General features: G+C 38.7%; 2 protein-coding genes across 2 annotated transcripts; both read right to left on the bottom strand.

Annotated features, from left to right (window-relative positions):
* Nucleotides 1-203: 203 nt before the first annotated feature.
* LOC120875934 (olfactory receptor 51G1) lies at nucleotides 204-1,175 on the bottom strand. Its single transcript, XM_040257679.1, has one exon. It carries the CDS (start codon nucleotides 1,173-1,175, stop codon nucleotides 204-206), a length of 972 nt encoding a protein of 323 aa, XP_040113613.1.
* Nucleotides 1,176-11,018: 9,843 nt separating this feature from the next.
* Nucleotides 11,019-11,972, bottom strand: LOC120875933 (olfactory receptor 51A4-like). Its single transcript, XM_040257678.1, is given in 1 exon segment — nucleotides 11,019-11,972. A coding segment is annotated over 1 exon segment (954 nt).
* Nucleotides 11,973-19,029: the final 7,057 nt, after the last annotated feature.

Below are 19,029 nucleotides of genomic sequence, written 5' to 3'. Positions count from 1 at the left end.
TAGCCTGCCAGGATCCTCAGTCCATGGGATTCTCCAGGCAAGAATACTAGAGTGGATTGTCATTCCCTTCTCCAGGGCATCTTCCTGACTCAGGTATCAAACTCAGGTCTCCTGCATTGCAGGCAGATCCTTTACTGTCTGAGCAATAGGGACAGCTAAAATAAAAAATATCTATGGGTTTTATGCCCCAAACTTCTCTTTCTCTAAACTAATCCTGCTGAAAAACCCCTGAGTGATTTTATAAACTCAAACTTCTTAACAATGCGTTGGCGGATTTGCTTGGTCTTGATGCTGTAGACAATGGGGTTCATGAGTGGTGGGACCAGCAGATACACATATGACATGAGGAGGTGTACAGTGCGGGGCAGATGTTCACCGAAACGGTGCACAAGAGACAAGCCAATCATGGGGATGTAGAAGAGGAGCACAGCACAGATATGGGAGACACAGGTGTTAAGGGCCCGAAGTCGCTCGTGGTGGGAGGCAATGCTTAACACAGTGCGGAGGATAAGGGCATACGAGAGGAAGATGAGCAGTGAGTCCACACCAACAGTGCAGGCCACGACAAAGAGCCCATAGATGTGATTGACGATAATGCTAGAGCAGGCCAGCTTCATGATCTCTAGGTGTAGACAATAGGCGTGGGCCAGCACATGGGAGTGGCAGTACTGGAAGCGCTGAAGGAGGAATGGCAGGGGAAGGATGAGCAGCGCGCTTCTGAACACTGAGCTCAGCCCCATCCTGATGATACGTGCAGGTGTCAAGACTGTGGAATAACGCAGTGGGCTGCAGATGGCCACATAGCGGTCAACGGACATGGCTAACAGGACTGAAGACTCCACCAGGGACAAAGTATGGATGAAGAAGAGCTGAGTGAAGCAGGCAGGGATACCAATTTCTCTGGCATCAAACCAGAAGATACCCATCACAGTGGGCAGTGTAGAAAGGCAAAGGCCCAGGTCTGTGAGAGCAAGCATGGCCAAGAAATAGTACATGGGTTCATGCAGGCTGACATCAGTACGGATGACATGGATGATGGTAAGGTTGCCTATGATGACTGTCAAATAGATGAAGCAGAAGGGAATAGAGATCCAGCCGTGGAGATCTTCCAGACCTTGGAAGCCCGTCAGGAAGAAAGTGGCTTTCTGGAGGCTGCTATTATGTAGGATTCTCATGACTTTATAACCTTGAATTCACCAACCTGCAATATAGAATGGGATTTCTGGAGAATGACAGGGCTGAATGCTCACTCACCTGTCCTGGGGTCAGTGATCCAGGAAGGATCTGCAGATGAATTGGCAAAGAATTGGGGCACCTGATCTATTAGCCTTTTCTGGAAGGTCTAGGAAGGTGATTGTCATAGGTGATTTCCATAGCTCATGGAGGCTGTGTGATTTAGGCTTATGGTGATGTGTCCATCTGTATTGGACTCTCAGTAGTTTAATGAGGTCACCTCAGATGGCACCTTTTCCATATGTTCCTCCCTGAAAAAAAAAATCTCCAATTCAATCAGCAAAGCGCTTAAAGCTGCACCATCTGTATGTGGAACTGGCACTATACACAACATTCTGCATAATTGTCTTCTAGAATCAGCTGCATATCAAGAGCCTTCAAACGTATTTGTAACCTGGCTGGGGATTGTCTTTCATTCCACAGTACCTGGCCTGCAGCGGAATGCAGGGGAAGCATTGAGTAAATATTTGTTGGACTACTTAAGCTTGTAACTTGTGACCAGCGTGATCCCTTTCCTGAATTTACATAAAAAGCCTTTGATGGCTGAGGAGGCAAATGTCGATGTGCAAATTTGAAGTCTGGAACTGAGAAATGTCTGATAAGGCAGTCTTCAAAAAAAAAAAAAAAAGAAAAACTTCTAAGACAGGGTGCTTCAGGGCTTAGTTCTGAGAGATATTGGGAGAGATGTGTGTTTCTGTCATCACGGTGGTTAAGCTGAGGCTAGATGTAGTAATGGAGATACGGAGGTAGGAAACATTAGCTCTAAAACAGTGATAACAAAGAAAAACCTGAAATAGTCAGGAAAAACCTGTAATCTCTAGTCTAAGGAAAGTATATCTTAAGGCTCTCAGAGTGAGCTGTGCCTCTGGGGTTTGGATAATATGACACAGAGGTATAGGTCTGTCCTATAATACCTGAAACCAGGCTCTCCTTTACTTCTGCCTTCTGAACTTTTATTCAGTTATGTTTATTGTAAGCCACACTCTAATGGGTTCTATGTATATTAATGTAGTGTGACTAGTATATTATTTATGACATGCATGCTGCTGCTGCTGCTGCTGCTGCTAAGTCGCTTCAGTCGTGTCCGACTCTGTGCGACCCCATGGACGGCAGCCTGCCAGGCTCCCCCGTCCCTGGGATTCTCCAGGCAAGAACACTGGAGTGGGTTGCCATTTCCTTCTCCAATGCATGAAAGTGAAAAGTGAAAGTGAAGTCGCTCAGTCGTGTCTGACTAGTAGCAACCCCATGGACTGCAGCCCACCAGGCTCCTCCGTCCATGGGATTTTCCAGGCAAGAGTACAGGAGTGGGGTGCCATCGCCTTCTCCATTACATGCATAAAAAGCTTAAAATAGCTAATGTTTAATATGTTATCTTTCTGTCACCTTCCTTAGAGTTTATTATGCCATTCAACTCTCACAATGATCACATTATCAATAGATAGATTCTATTTTAAGCAGCATATTACAGGTGAGAAAACCATAGCCCAGAAAGATGAAGTGACCTGGGTAAATTTACGGAGCAAGTAAGGGTTGAGTATGGAATCAAACTCTGATAGGGTATTCCAGAGTCTACATTATTGTCTTACATCATATTTCCTACTACTGTTCTGTACTAGTACTGTAGCCTACTACTACATAGCACTTTAGGTCTTACAAAAGTCAGATAATTTTTAAAAACATCAAAAACCAAAACAAAACTATACCAAGATATATGTATCGACAACCATTTCAACTATGTACATGACAGATGAGAGGAAATGTGTTCTGGGGACTAAGCTCAGTTGGGACATGCTGAATGTTAACTTAAAAAGAAAATTTTGGGGAGATTGTCTAGAGGGTATTATAGGTAGTGATCTTTGCATTGAGTGGAGGCTTGAGTTATAGGATATCTCCCAAGAATATGCAGAAAATTGCTAGGAGATGCAGTGTGGAAGAAAAGACAAGGCTCTGTTCATAATACTGGAAGCTATTTTACATGAGAGTAGAACATAAAATTAGAACTAGAAAAGAGACAGAGATCGGAGTAAAGAAATAGGATAAAAATAGTAGAGTATAATGTTACTGAAGTCAAATCACTATTGTTGACTAAGAAAAACAGATGGTGTAAGATGTGGGTTTTTTGAAAGGCATTGCACTTATGATGGTGAGTTCATTATTGATTTTTCAGAGAATATTTCCATAGATTGGAGAAAGACTATATAGGCTTACTCTATCAGTGAATGGGCAGGAATATGTAAGAAGTGTATGTTACTTGTAATTTTCCTCCAGGAAAAAATCTACATGATAGGTGAAGATGGGATATTTTAAGGAAGAGAGATGGAAAGTTGAGGGTACTCTTTCAAAAAAGCTTCTTTTATTAATCAGTAAAGTGAAGAAGCATTGAATGGCTGAGAATAAAGAAAGACAAAATGTCCATGCCAAGATTTTGCCATTCAAACTACAAATCAAAACAAGTAGTAAAACAGATAATAATGCAATAATTAATATAATACTGAAATTAATGTTGTTTTATGATCCCAAAGGAGAAACAAACAAACAAAAAGATATAAAGAGGCACTTCTAGCAAACAAGAGAAATGCAGGAGAAAAGTGGAGACTTGGAGAGAAGATGGGCTGTGAAGGAAGAAGGGAATATCATAAGATTTGAATAGCATGCTGTTGGTGGCACAGACAACAATGCAATCTGACTCCAACACTGTGAACAGTGATGGAAGAAAAAAAGTTTCAACAAAACCTTAAAAATGAATGATAATAAAGAAGGAAAATTTTTCCATATGGTAAGTGGAGATACAAATAAGAGTTTAAACATATATATGACTTTTCAGCCAGCAGACTCAGTCAAGCTGGTTTCCATCCATTCCACATGGAGAGATTTCAGAGAGTTTGAGAAATAGAAGAGGTAGAGACCATCTATTTCATCATATATCTCCAGACAGAGAAGTTTCACTCTGCCTGCTTAATGAAAAGTTGCATCCATAGTATCCCACACCAATTATTATCTCCACTTCCTCCAGATTAATGGATCAGAGAAGTGTCAGCTGACACTAGACAACATCATACACCCTTGAACCACCCTTCAGCTCTAATTTATTGGTGTAAAGGGATGTCATCCTAGAGTCTGCAGCAGAAATAGAGAAGAGATGGGCTAAACAGATTTCAATGACATCTGACTCCCTCTGTCTCTTATTCTTCATATAATTGCACACAATGGTATTCACAATTATCAACATCTATGTTGGTGACAGTCTGCAAAATTACTCCAAAGGACAATTATGACCTCATATTAGTGTAAAGTGTTACACTAAATATTGGTGTTACAGAGCATGATCAAATTCATTTTAATATTTCATTATCATAATACAGTTTTAAGGTAAGCAAAGTAGAGATCACAATTTTAATTTTAAAGGTAGAGGAACTATTAATAATATTCCTAATGAGGAGGAAAGAGATGAAAGGCAGCAAGAATTAAAATGGATGATGAAGATGACTTTTACAGGGTCACAGACAATGACAAAGTGAGGACTGACTATCCCCAGGCCATCTGCTTCTCAAAACTTCTTTGACTAATTTTATGATTTGATGTGGAGATTCAGAAGTAACCAAGATTGAGAGTTTAGTGTCTGATTCTATGTGCCCCAGTAATTTTTTTTTTTGCATTACATACCTGAGCAGCAACAGCTGGAGAGAAAAGTGAGTTGGGTGCATTACTTCCAGTCAGAACTCAGGAAAAATGATAGCTCAACTATAAGAAGATTTCCTGCTTGAAACACAGGGTTCTTTTGAAGAGCCCAGCAGCTTCTCCCTTGGGGCCTCAGCTGAGGTTGAAAATTCCCTGAAGAATTCTCAAAGCACTTGGCTAGAGAAGGAGGCTGTGAAAGGCTGTGAAACCCCAATCTTGTATGTAGGCAAGGGATATATTCAAAAGGATGTTTGTACTAACAGATTTCATTTTCTGAAATTGTGTAAGAAAGCTCAGATTGAAGAGAAGTATTACACAAGAAAATGTTTCGATTCAGATTCAGATAAAACATATAGTTGATCCTAACCTTATCTCTGATACTTTATATCCAGCAACCTAGGACATATGACTTAATGGCCAGAGAAATTACCTCCTTAGGTTAGGAAGCAACAGTTAGAACTGGACATGGAACAACAGACTGGTTCCAAATAGGAAAGGGAGTACGTCAAGGCTGTATATTGTCACCCTGCTTATTTAATGAAGAGTACATCATGAGAAATGCTGGACTGGAAGAAACACAAGCTGGAATCAAGATTGCCAGGAGAAATATCAATAACCTCAGATATGCAGATGACACCACCCTTATGGCAGAAAGTGAAGAGGAACTCAAAAGCCTCTTGATGAAAGTGAAAGTGGAGAGTGAAAAAGTTGGCTTAAAGCTCAACATTCAGAAAACGAAGATCATGGCATCTGGTCGCATCACTTCATGGGAAATACATGGGGAAACAGTGGAAATAGTGTCAGACTTTATTTTGGGGGGATCCAAAATCACTGCAGATGGTGATTGCAGCCATGAAATTAAAAGACACTTACTCCTTGGAAGGAAAGTTAGGACCAACCTAGATAGTATATTCCAAAGCAGAGACATTACTTTGCCAACTAAGGTCCGTCTAGTCAAGGCTATGGTTTTTCCAGTGATCATGTATGAATGTGAGGGTTGGACTGTGAAGAAGGCTGAGTGCCGAAGAATTGATGCTTCTGAACTGTGATGTTGGAGAAGACTCTTGAGAGTGCCTTGGACTGCAAGGAGATCCAACCAGTCCATTCTGAAGAAGATCAACCCTGGGATTTCTTTGGAAGGAATGATGCTAAAGCTGAAACTCCAGTACTTTGGCCACCTCATGAGAAGAGCTGACTCATTGGAAAAGACTCTGATGCTGGGAGGGATTAGGGGCAGGAGGAGAAGGGGACGACTGAGGATGAGATGACTGGATGGCATCACGGACTTGATGGACTCAAGGCCTGATGTGCTGCGATTCATGGGGTCACAAAGAGTCAGGCATGACTGAGCGACTGAACTGAACTGAACTGATATCTAAAAAAAGGAACCTCTTCTCTCTTTTTTTTAAAACACAGACCCTGATACTATTAAGCATTCTGACATGTTTTAGAGTGAACTGCTAATGTACTTTGGTTTGCATTTAGGGAAAAGGATAGTCCTTATCAGCCTTCAGTCTTTTTAACATTTTAAAAAAATTTTATATTGAAGTATAGTTGATTTAACAATTTTGTGTTAGTTTCAGGTGTATAGCAAAGTGACTTAGTTATACATATATATGTATCTGGGCTTCCCTGGTGACTCAGATGGTAAAGAATCCACCTGCAATGCATGAGACCTAGGTTCAACCCCTGGGTTGGGAAAATCCCCTGGAGAAGGGCATGGCAACCCACTCCAGTGTTCTTGCCTGGTGAATCCCACAGACAAGGAACCTGGAAGGCTACAGTCCATGGGGTCACATGGACAGAGGAACCTGGCAGGCTACAGTCCATGGGGGTCACGAAGAGTCAGACACGACTGCAACTAAGACACACACACATACATGTATCTAGTCTTTTTCAAATTCTTTTCCCATTTAGGTTGTTGTATGATATTAAACAACAGCTTTCAGTCTTTTTTTTTTTTCTTCAGTTTTTTAAAAGATCTGCCTACATCCACTTCTTTTTAAAAATTATCTATTTATTTAATTTTGGCTGCGCTGGATCTTTGTAGCTGCACGGGCTTTCTCTAGTTACAGCAAGCGGAGGCTACTTTCTAGTTGCGGTGGGCGGGGCTTCTCATTGCAGTGGCTTCTTTTGTCGTGGAGCATGAGCTCTAGGCACTGGGACTTGAGTATTTGCAGCATGTAGTCTCAGTAGTTGTGGCTCCCGGGCTGTGAAGCACAGGCTCAGCAGTTGCAGCTCACAGGCTTAGTGGCTCCAGGGCACATGGGATCTTTCCAGATCAGGGATTGAGTCTGTGTCCCTTACACATTGGCCGGTGGATTCTTTACCACTGAGCCACCAGTGAAGTCCCCAGTCTTCACTCTTAAACTATAGGTTTCTTAATTATGATTGACCAGCTTCTTTTAGACTGATTTAAACAATTGGAGGAAAGACCTCAACAGGATGGCTGGGCAGAATCCACACAATGGATTCTTGGTAAGCATCATTATTAAAACAACTGGTAGAGTGATTCTAGTTTGCCAAAAATGGGCCTAGTGTATAGTTATTATCTTTGTTTCCCAACCAATTTGGATTTGCATTTCCCTGATGATTAGTGATGTTGAACATTCTTTCCTATACCCTCTGGCCATTTGCATATTTTCTTGGAGAAATATTTATTTAGTTCTTTTTAATCAGGTTGATTGTTTTATTATTATTATTGAGTGGTGTGTTCTTTATATATTTTGGAGATTATCACTTATTAGATATATGTTTTGCAAATATATTCTCCCACTATGTAGGCTGCCTTTTCATCTTGTTGATTGTTTATTTCGCTATGCAAAAGTGTTTTAACCTGTCCTTCCACCTCTTGATTTTTGTTTTTTTTTGCCAGTTGGGAAGATCTTCAGGTGATACTTTGCCTTTGGCTCATAGACAGACTTCCTAATGGAGTTCACTACATAGTCATCAGGGATCACAGCCCTTTAATAACCTCTGAGAATTTTATCTGCCCTTCTGCTGATATTTTTCCTCTTTTCAGTCTTGGAGATGAAAAGAGGAAATGATTTAGTACTTTGGATGCTACATGAGAAATAAGTCACTTTTGTAGTTTCCTGCACAGCTGAGGAAGCTGGGTGTCAAGCTGGGTGTCCAGTCAACCATGCTCCCTTTCCCTTGCAGGGGAAATCAAGGGAGTGAGAAGGTCTCACCTTGCTCTAAACTTAGCTGTCTTAGGAAGGGGTGATTCATAGAAAGTAACTGTTCTTCTCATACACTCTAGGACATTGAACCTCATATATTTTTTGTTCCAATGGCATGCTGGAACTTTTCTGGAAATCTGGACTTCCACAAAGCTCTCTCATTCATGGGGTGTCTACCCCATGAAGTGTTTTCCAAGTGCTAAAGGACCAAGACCCAGAGAGACTGGAACTAGTTCATAGCTCTCTTGGAGACCACACCATATAGCAAGGTCTGTTTGCCTATTACGAATGCATGGCTGTGTGTGACCCGTCTAGGTTCCTTGAAATGTGGTACCGGATTCCACAGAAGCACTTTGCTGTTCATGGTTAATTTTCATTTTTGTTGCTGGAGGGAGGACAAATAAGAGATGCCTTATCCCACCATGATTTTAAAGTCACTCTAAAAATCAATCAGTTATATAAGTTGATGCTAAAGTCACTCTAAAAATCAATCAGTTATATAAGTTGTTTAAATAATGTTATTCCAAGTCATGATTCAAAGATTTTGAACATGTTTTGGGTTCACATTTTATTCTATAAAACATGTGGTCCCATTGCAAATGCTATTTTGAATTCAATTAAGGAGCTCAACATTAGATATACATTAAAAAAATTTAGATATAAGTTCATATTTGTTAGGACAATAGTGTGGTAAAAACAATGCTCTTGTGAAATTAGGAAACTTTGTTCACAATGTTCTTGGGATAGTTGTTGTGCAGACATAATTCATGACTATATCCAGGCAATTCTTCCAGCCTATTTTCTTTTTACATATACATTTAGAATAACTGAATTAAGAAAATTGAATTCTGATATTCAATTTAAAAAGAAAGAAAATCTTTAGCATTATAGTGAAAGAATAATCAGCATTCTCTTTTATTGACTAATCACTTTCAATCAGATTTTAAAGCTAGGTGAGCCTCTGAAGGAGTGTTTGGTAAACCAGACTAACTTGGTACTGAGTTCAGTTCAGTTGCTCAGTTGTGTCCGACTCTTTGTGACCCCATGGACTGCAGCACACCAGGCTTCCCTGTCCATCACCAACTCCCAGAGCTTACTCAAACTCGTGTCCATTGCATCATGATGCCATCGAACAATCTCATCCTCTGTCATCCCCTTCTCCTCCCGCTTTCAATCTTTTCCAGCATCAGGGTCTTTTCAAATGAGTCAGTTCACATCAGGTGGCCAAAGTACTGGAGTTTCAGCTTCAATATCAGTCCTTCCAATGAATATTTAGAACTGATTTCCTGTAGGATGGACTGGTTTGATCTCCTTGTAGTCCAAGCAACTCTCAAGAGTCTTCTCCAACACTACAGTTCAAAAGCCTAAATTTGTCAGCACTCAGCTTTCTTTATAGATCATCCATGAATGACTAATGGAGAAACCATAGCTTTGATTAGACAGGACTTTGTTGACAAAATAATGTCTCAGCTTTTCAATATGCTGTCTACGTTGATCTTCCCAGAGAACTCATCCTTTAAACAATTTTTATATTTTTGTTCAAAGTAGGTTAGACATCTTTAACCAAAGCATTGAAAAATTAGAGTATCAAAATTTTATTTTTGGTTTCTTTTAGCCAGCATAAACCATTGTCTAATTCAAAGCTTGCAAACAGAGCTTGTACAAGGATAGAAATTTATTTACTTTCAGAGAAAAGTTCATGTTTGAAATCACTTTTGTTTAAAATGATTTGATTGGCCAACCAATATTCTAAAAGTATTTGCTAATGAATATATTTTAATGTGTATTATGTATGAGATTTCATATGAAATATGTATATAAAATTATAAACAATACAAAATATGTATATATGACATTCTACATACAATTCCATTTTTGTTTATTCTCAAAAGTGTCTGATTATTAACTCCAAATGTTTTAGTTATTAAACAAAATATGTTTCAAGAAATTTTTAAAAACTAACAGAAAATATGTGCAGACAAAATTAGAGGTAATTATCTGATAAAGTTGAAGGCGATTAATATTATTTAGAAAAATACGTACCAGAAAGGTAAATGCATACATATTACATACATGCCAAAAAAAAAAAGAGACTATTGCAAATAGTTATTTGAGAAATGCAAATCATGTTCAATAGTGGTAATCCCATCAACGTACATGTCAGTTTATGTTGTATGAAAGAAAGGATTCACAACCATTGCTAAAAGTCTGAGTGAACTAATGGCAGTTAGTTCCTGAGTTTTTAAACATCCTTCAGTAAGCACATCATTCCCATCTGGCATTTTCCTGACTCAAAGGTAGGTAGTACAGTCTTTACAGAAATATGTTTACCTACTAATACTAGTCGCCTGAAGGACTAGAGTGATTTACACATGTCTGATAGATAGAAGAGAAGAGGAAAAGAAGAGCTAAGAAACAAACAAAAAAAAAATTGTATGCATTTAAATATACATGGACACAGATTCTTAAATTAGAGAACATGTATACGGAGCTTTGGAGTTCAGGAATTAGATATATAAACTGCATTATTATGAACTAAAAAAGGAAGAAACACTCAGTCTTTCCTCTAGTATACTTTTATTAGCTAGGAAAGTGAAAGTATGGAAACTATATATTTTTCTTTTAACATAGGCATTGTCATAGGTAAGTTCTCCTATTTTATTGGCATGCATTTTAAAATTCAAGAAGTAGAGGCTTCCAGTCATCATTGAAGTCTTGAATTTTTAGATGTTCAATCTGAGAAAAAGAATGGAAGTAATTTTCTCAAGATCTCAGGGACACTGAGGGTACTAAGTAAACTCAGTATTAAAGCCATTTACTCTATGAGTTCTAACCATAAACCACAAGATGATTCCTCTAGATCATGCTTTCCCCTGGCTATATATTCAGTTTATTTACTTACGACTTATAAGTTTATTCTCTTTCTTAGTGCATTGATAAACTCCTTTTTGAACAAAATTTCCCCTTAACCTTTTCACAGATATGATGGGTCTTCACACAGGACACAGTGGGATTCATCAGGAGAGGCACCAGTAGGAAAACATCAGCCATGAGAATGCGGATCATAGGAGACACATCACTGGCAAATTGGTGGAGCATGGCTGCACTCAGCATGGGCACCTAGAAGATAAGCACAGCACAGATATGAGAGATGTGGGTGTTGAGGGCCTTAGGCTGTTCTCTGGAGGTTGCAATGCCCAGTACTGTCTTTAAGATCATCATGTAGGAGAAAGTAATAAACAGAAAACCCAAAATAGTAGAAAGGGCAGCACAGAGTCCATAGACAACATTGACTCTGTTGTCAGAGCAGGCCACCTTCATGACACCCTGGTGGAGACAGTAGGAGTGTAAGAGCAGGTTTTGATGACAGTATGTCAGCCTTTGCAACAGAAAGGGCAGTGGAAGAATCAACATAATATTCTTGGAAGTCAGCAAAACCCCTGTTTTGATGACTCGGGAGCTGGTTAAGATTGTGCTGTATCTAAGAGGGTTGTGGGTAGCCACATACTGGTCAAATGCCATTACCAATAGCACAGAGGCTTCAGTGACTGTGAATAGATGCATAAAGAATTCCTGGGCAAAGCATGCAGCTGCATGAATTCCACGGACACCAAACAGGAACAGTCCCAAAGTGGTGGGTAAGGAAGACAGGGACAACACTAGGTCAGAGATGGATAGCATGGAAAGGAAATAGTACATGGGTTCGTGGAGGCTTGGCTCTGTCTTAATAAAGAAAAGGATGGTGAAGTTACCCAGGAGAGAAAAAAAGAACATGGATGAGAAAGGGATGGATATCCAGAAGTGACTCTTCTCCAGTCCAGGGATCCCAATAAGGAAGAATCTAAGAACTTCAATGTTGGTGTTGTTAAGAGGAGCCATGACACGTAAAAAAGATACTTAACCAGGTGCTTGCCTCAATGGAGATGGAAATTTTCCTAAATAAAGAAGACTTTTTTTTTATATAAAATGTACGTCATAGAACTAAGACAACTCAGAAACTTCTTAAGGTAAATAGTCTATTTAAACTGTCAGTTGAGGCTGTAGAAAAGTCAAACAAAAAAACAAACTAACAACAACAACAACAACTAAAAACAATGAGAAGAATCTGACTTGCTTCTTCATTCAGTTATTTGTTTCATTTTGTGAAAGTCTCAGTCAATTTGGACTTTATATAACTAAAAATTCCAAACAACCTTTTGACCACATGAAGCTACTCATGGCTGAATTTCATAAAATCAGATCTCCAATTTTATGGTTCTCTTAACTTAGTTTTATAAAAACAAAATCTTGAAGGGAAGAGCAAACTTTTCTATGGGTAGGGGGATTCATAAATTAACTCATATATATAATCAAATCTACATATCTCTGATAGGATATAGATTTGAAGTAATGGTAGAACTGAAAATTCATAATTAAAGTTCCTTTAGAAAACACATAGTCATATTTTCCTGACTATATAGAACCGCTTTAACCATCAGTTCAGTTCAGTTCAGTTCAGTAGAGTCACTCAGTCAGATCCAACTATTTGTGACCCCATGGACTGCAGCAAGCTAGGCTTCCCTATTCATCACCAACTCCTGGAGTATAATCAAACTCATGTCCATTGAGTCAGTGATGCCATCCAGCCATCTCATCCTCTGTCATCCCCTTCTCCTCCAGCCTTCAGTCTTTCCTAGCATCAAGGTCTTTTCAAATGAGTTAGTTCTTCGCATCAGGTGGCCAAAGTATTGGAGTTTCAGCTTGAACATCAGTCCTTCCAATGAATATTCAGGATTGATTTCCTTTAGGATGCACTGGTTGGATCTCCTTGCTGTCCAATAACTCTCAAGAGTCTTATCCAACACCACAGTTCAGGGGCATCAATTCTTCGGCACTCAGCTTTCTTTATAGCTCAACTCTCACATCCATACATGACTACTGGAGAAAACATAGCTTTGACTAGATGGACCTTTGTTAGTAAAGTAATGTCCTTGCTTTATAATATGCTGTCTAGGTTGGTCATAGCTTTTCTTCCAAGGAACAAATGTCTTTTAATTTCATGGCTGCAGTCACCATCTGCAGTGATTTTGGAGCCCCCCAAAATAAAAGTCTCTCACTTTCCATTATTTCTCCATCTATTTGCCATGAAGTAACAGGACCTGATGCCATGATTTACTTTTCTGAATGTTGAGTTTAAGTCAACTTTTTCACTCTTTCACTTTCATCAAGAGGCTCTTTAGTTCTTTGCTTTCTGCCATAAGGGTGGTGTTATCTGCATATCTGACATTACTGATATTTCTGACAGCAATCTTGATTCCAGCCTGTGCTTCATCCACCTGGCATTTTGCAAGATGTACTCTGCATATAAGTGAAATGAGCAGGGTGAAAAAAATACAGCCTTGACATAGTCCTTTCCCTGTTTGGAACCAGTTTGTTGTTCCATGTCAAGTTCTAACTGTTGCTTCTTGACCTTCATAAAGATTTCTCGGGAGACAGGTCAGATGGTCTGGTATTCCCATCTCTTGAAGAATTTTCCTCAGTTTGTTGTGATCCACACAGTCAAAGGCTTTGGCATAGTCAATAAAGCAGAAGTAGATATTTTTCTGGAACTCTCTTGTTTTTTCGATGATCCAGTGGATATTGGCAATTTGATCTCTGGTTCCTCTGCCTTTTCTAAATCCATCTTGAACATCTGGAAGTTCACAGTTCATGTATTGTTGAGCCTGGTTTGGAGAATTGTGAACATTACTTTGCTAGCATGTGAGATGAGTGCAATTGTGTGGTAATTTGAGCATTCTTTGGCATTTCCTTTTGAAAGGTTGTTGCTGAACCACAAAAATGCCAGGATTCTTGGCCTCCAAAGGAGAAGAATTCAATCCAGGGCCAGATATGAGGCTTGATTGCTCAGAGTTTTTGTGTATTAAAGTTATATTAAAATATAAAAGAAATAGAGAAAGCTTCTCACAGGGACATCAGAAGGGGGCATAAAGAGTGCACCCTTGCTAGTGTTAGCAATGGAGTTATATGCTTTTTAATGTTATTACAATGAATCAAAATAATGTCTGGAGATTGTAAAGACCTTACTAGATTCACTCCCATAATTTACATTTTAAGATAACAGGATTAGCCAGAAGGATTTTTCCAGAAACTGTTCTCAACAGGATATATTTAGTCAGTTCAGTTCAGTCAATTAGTCATGTCCAACTCTTTGCGACCCCATGAGTCACAGCACGCCAGGCCTCCTTGTCCACCATCAACTCCCAGAGTTCACTCAAACTCAAGTCCATTGAGTAGGTGATGCCATCCAGCCATCTCATCCTCTGTCTTCCCCTTCTCCTCCTGCCCCCAATCCCTCCCAGCATCAGAGTCTTTTCCAATGAGGCAACTTTTCGCATCAGGTGGCCAAAGTATTCGAGTTTCAGCTTCAGCATCAGTCCTTCCAAACAAATGCCAGGGCTGATCTCCTTTAGGATGGACTGGTTGGATCTCCTTGCAGTCCAAGGGACTCTCAAGTGTCTTCTCCAACACCACAGTTCAAAAGCATCAATTCTTCAGTGCTCAGCTTTCTTCACAGTCCAGCTCTCATATCCATACATGACCACTGGAAAAACCATAGCCTTGAGTAGATGGACCTTTGTTGGCAAAGTAATGTCTCTGTTTTTTAATATGCTATCTAGGTTCGTCATAACTTTCCTTACAAGCAGTAAGAATCTTTTAATTACATGGCTGCAATCACTATCCACAGTGATTTTGGAGCCCCCAAAAATAAAGTCTGACACTCTTTCCACTGTTTCCCCATCTATTTCCCGTAAAGTGATGTGACCAGATGCCATGATCTTAGTTTTCTGAATGTTGAGATTTAAGCCAACTTTTTCACTCTCCACTTTCACTTTCATCAAGAGGCTTTTGAGTTCTTCCTCATTTTCTGCCATAAAGATGGTGTCATCTGCATATCTGAGGTTATTGATATTTCTCCTGGCAATCTTGATTCCAGCTTGGGCTTCTTCCAGCCCAGCATTTCTCATGCAGGGTGACAATATACAGCCTTGACATACTCCTTTTCCTATTTGGAACCAGTCTGTTCCATGTCCAGTTCTAACTGTTGCTTCCTGAGCTGCATATAGGTTTCTCAAGAGGCAGGTCAGGTGGTCTGGTATTCCCATCTCTTTCAGAATTTTCCACCGTTTATTGTGATCCACACAGTCAAAGGCTTTGGCATAGTCAATAAAGCAGAAATAGATGTTTTTTCTGGAACTCTCTTGCTTTTTCAATGATCCAGTGGATGTTGGCAATTTGATCTCTGGTTCCTCTGCCTTTTCTAAAACCAGCTTGAACATCTTGAAGTTCACGGTTCATGTATTGCTGAAGTCTGGCTTGGAGAATTTTGAGCATTACTTTACTAGCATGTGAGATGAGTGCCATTGTGTGGTAGTTTGAGCATTCTCTGGCATTGCCTTTCTTTGGGATTGGAATGAAAACTGACCTTTTCCAGTCCTGTGGCCACTGCTGAGTTTTCCAAATTTGCTGGCATATTGAGTGCAGCGCTTTCACAGCATCATCTTTCAGGATTTGAAAGAGCTCCACTGGAATTCCATCACTTCCACTAGCTTTGTTTGTAGTGATGCTTTCTAAGGCCCACTTGACTTCACATTCCAAGATGTCTGGCTCTAGGTGAGTGATCACACCACTGTGGTTGTCTGAGTCACGAAGATCTTTTTTGTATAGTTCTGTGTATTTTTGCCACCTCTTCTTAATATCTTCTGCTTCTGTTAGGTCCATACCATAGGTCATCATCAATGAACTTGTCCTACCTTATTCCCAGTATTAGTATATTAACTACTGCCTAAAGCTTTCTGCTTCATATAGTTAAATAGTCAGTTTTCCTTCATTGAATCAAACTGATAAATTTTTCTAAATTTTTCCATTCCTTTTTTCTGCAGGTACAGAATATAGTCCCATTTACACAAAATAGCTTCTTTATGAAAGTGAAAAGTGAAAGTGAAAGTTGCTCAGTCCTGTCCGACTGTCTGCAACCCCATGTACTATACAGCCCGTGGAATTCTCCAGGCCAGAAGACTTGAGTAGGTAGGTTCTCTTCTCCAGGGCATCTTCCCAATCCAGGGGTCAAACCCAGGTCTCCTGCATTGCAGGTGGATTCTTTACCTGCTGAGCCACAAGGGAAGCCCATATATACTAGACATGGCTAAAATTATGTTATGTCAATAGACTGTGGCCATTTGCATTCTGGCTTTTTTATCACTACTGCTTGAAGACTGCATTTTTTTAGAAATAGTCACTATTAGATTTAATTTAAATGCATAGAATAAGCACACATAGATTTAATTATTTTATTATGTATTTATCCTTATTTTAAATTTTATACGATAATATGCATGCCTATGTGATGTTCAGTCATGTCCAACTCTTTAAGATCCCATGGACTTTAGCCTGCCAGGTTCCTCTATCCATTCAATTTTCCTGGCAAGAATACTGGAGTGGGTTGCTATTTCCTCCTCCAAGGAATCTTCCTGACTCTGGATTGAACTCATGTCTCCTGTGACTCTTGCCTAGAAGGTGGATACTTTACCACTGAGCCACTGGGAAGCCCCTATATAGTAATATGACACCCTGCTAAATGGTTTATATATTTTTCCTCATTTATGTTATATACGATTATTTTATTCACCTTATAATTAATAAAACAGGTCTTAGAGAGGTACAATAATTTGTCTAAGGCCATGAATCTACCTATGAGACATAGAGAAAATGAATCGTGGTTTTTGAGACATACAGGCTTCCCCTTCCCCAGTGACTCAGACAGTAAAGAATCTGCCTGCAATGTAGCAGACCTGGGTTTGATCCCTGGGTAGGAAAGATCCTCTGGAGGAGGAAATGGCTACCCATTTCAGTATTCTTGCCTGGAAAATTCCAAGGACAGAGGAGCCTGGTGGATTACAGTTCATGGAGCTGCAAAGAGTTGGACATGACTGAGCAACTAACATTTTCTATTTCACCCTTCTCACACATATCATCCAGACTGGGCATTTCTAAGACATCTCTGGACACATACCCCTATCAACACATATATTCCATTTCTCCTTGGTTGTTCTATAAGATTTTCTATCTCCATGGGCATCTCCTGATTTGCTTTTAACATCTAGCATATCTATTGAGAATACAAATAGATAGAAAATGGAATGAAAATTATGTCAAATATCCTGAATGAATAGAATTATATCTTACCTTCTTTGAGATTTTTTTTTTACCAATGTGATATTAGAAGCTGGGAAGCCCCTTTTTCGCTTTGTAAGCCCTGTCTTATAAAGCCTAGAGGACCCTTGGAGTTGACTATAAGCAAGCACTGCCTGATGAATAACACCATATTTCATGGGAAATCTTAGGGGTTGACTCAAGGGAGATGAATCTAACACCTTATAACACAGGCTCAGACTAAGGAAATTAAGTATGATAAGATCTTGGAGACCATATTAAAACCCAATAGCCATTCATCAGCTCTTGCTCTTGACTCATCTGCCAAGATATTTCAGGATAAATTAACTAGGTGTTTAGAATATCAAGTTCTGAAAAAGATCAATCTATCAATTTTATATATTAATTTTATTTTAACATGAAAGTATACTTCTCTATTAATATGTTTACTGCTCATTTTTAATTACTCTTTTTGAAGCATCTACTGAATCCTTTTGTCCATTTTCTATTGGATTACCTGTCTTTCTCTAATTGATTTGCCAAAGTGTTTAAATAAATATAGTCTAAGCCCTTTGTTGGTGATGTATAGCATATCTCCCTTTACTGCTTGCCTCTTTAGTTTCTTACTCAATCCTATTTATTCAGTTGGTGGAGTTAGTCATGTTATGCTGTATAGATTTATTGTATACTTGTAGGCAGATACAGGGGATACTCTTTGGAACAAATATGAGTAAAATATAGGTCAGCAATAAAATTTAGCCAGCCTGTCTTTGCTGCATAATTCATATCTACTTTTTCAAATATCATAATCTTATGACATAATTAGAAATGTGGAAATTAGAGAGAAATGAATTCTCAGTGGCTTTACACTTCTTGTTTAAAATCCTTACAAGCCTCAAACCCCACTAATACACAATCACACTAAATTCTCACACTTTTGTCAATAAAGAAGTGCTTTACTAAAGTGCCTCTTAAACTTTAACGTGGAGATCAATCACCTGAAGATTTTGTTAAAATGAATATTTTGATTCAATATATCTTGAGTGGATCATAAGTTCCTGTACATTTAATAAACTCCTAGGTGATTTCATTAGTGGTCCAAGGACCACACTTTGAGAAATGCAACTTAATTCTAACACATGATTTTGGTAGATGGAAGAAACTCTGTCCATCATGTTGGATTTGCTTCTGAGTGATTAATTTTGTCTAAAGATAATAAGTAAATGTGATTGATGAAAATTGTCTATCTTCAATTAGGTTGACTAGCATTTCTATTGTATCAAAATCAATAGGCTAGTCTTACATTTTAAAGTGTATTATTATTTTCCTTTTGAATTATGCTACATTTATTCATTTTTCTATTTATCTACTTTTTTTTTCAAATACTGGATTATTTTCAGGAATTCTTGTATGTCTGTTCTACCTTCCATTTTGATTATTTTCTCATTGATCTTAGTGTTCTAAGACCTGAATCCAAATTGAATATAGATGATGATATGGGATATCTTGTCCTATTATTTAGTTTTAAAGCGATGCTTAAATATTTTGTCATTGATTTTTAGATTTACTCTTTATTTTGAGAGAGTGATTCATTTTAAAGTGAATCAGCTCTCTTCTACTCCTTACCTTTTAAGAATCTTCTAAAATCATCTTATTGCATTTTATTGATTTTTAAAAGCTTTTGTTGCAACAATATCTTTTTAGTTTATTTGTATTGCAAAATATTTACATGTATATTTTAAAAAAT

Source organism: Oryx dammah, unplaced genomic scaffold (assembly GCF_014754425.2).
Source record: "Oryx dammah isolate SB20612 unplaced genomic scaffold, SCBI_Odam_1.1 HiC_scaffold_17, whole genome shotgun sequence".
In the NCBI taxonomy this organism is placed as follows: domain Eukaryota; kingdom Metazoa; phylum Chordata; class Mammalia; order Artiodactyla; family Bovidae; genus Oryx; species Oryx dammah.
Note: the sequence above shows the minus strand (reverse complement) of the source record. Positions and strands in the feature narration are given on the sequence as shown.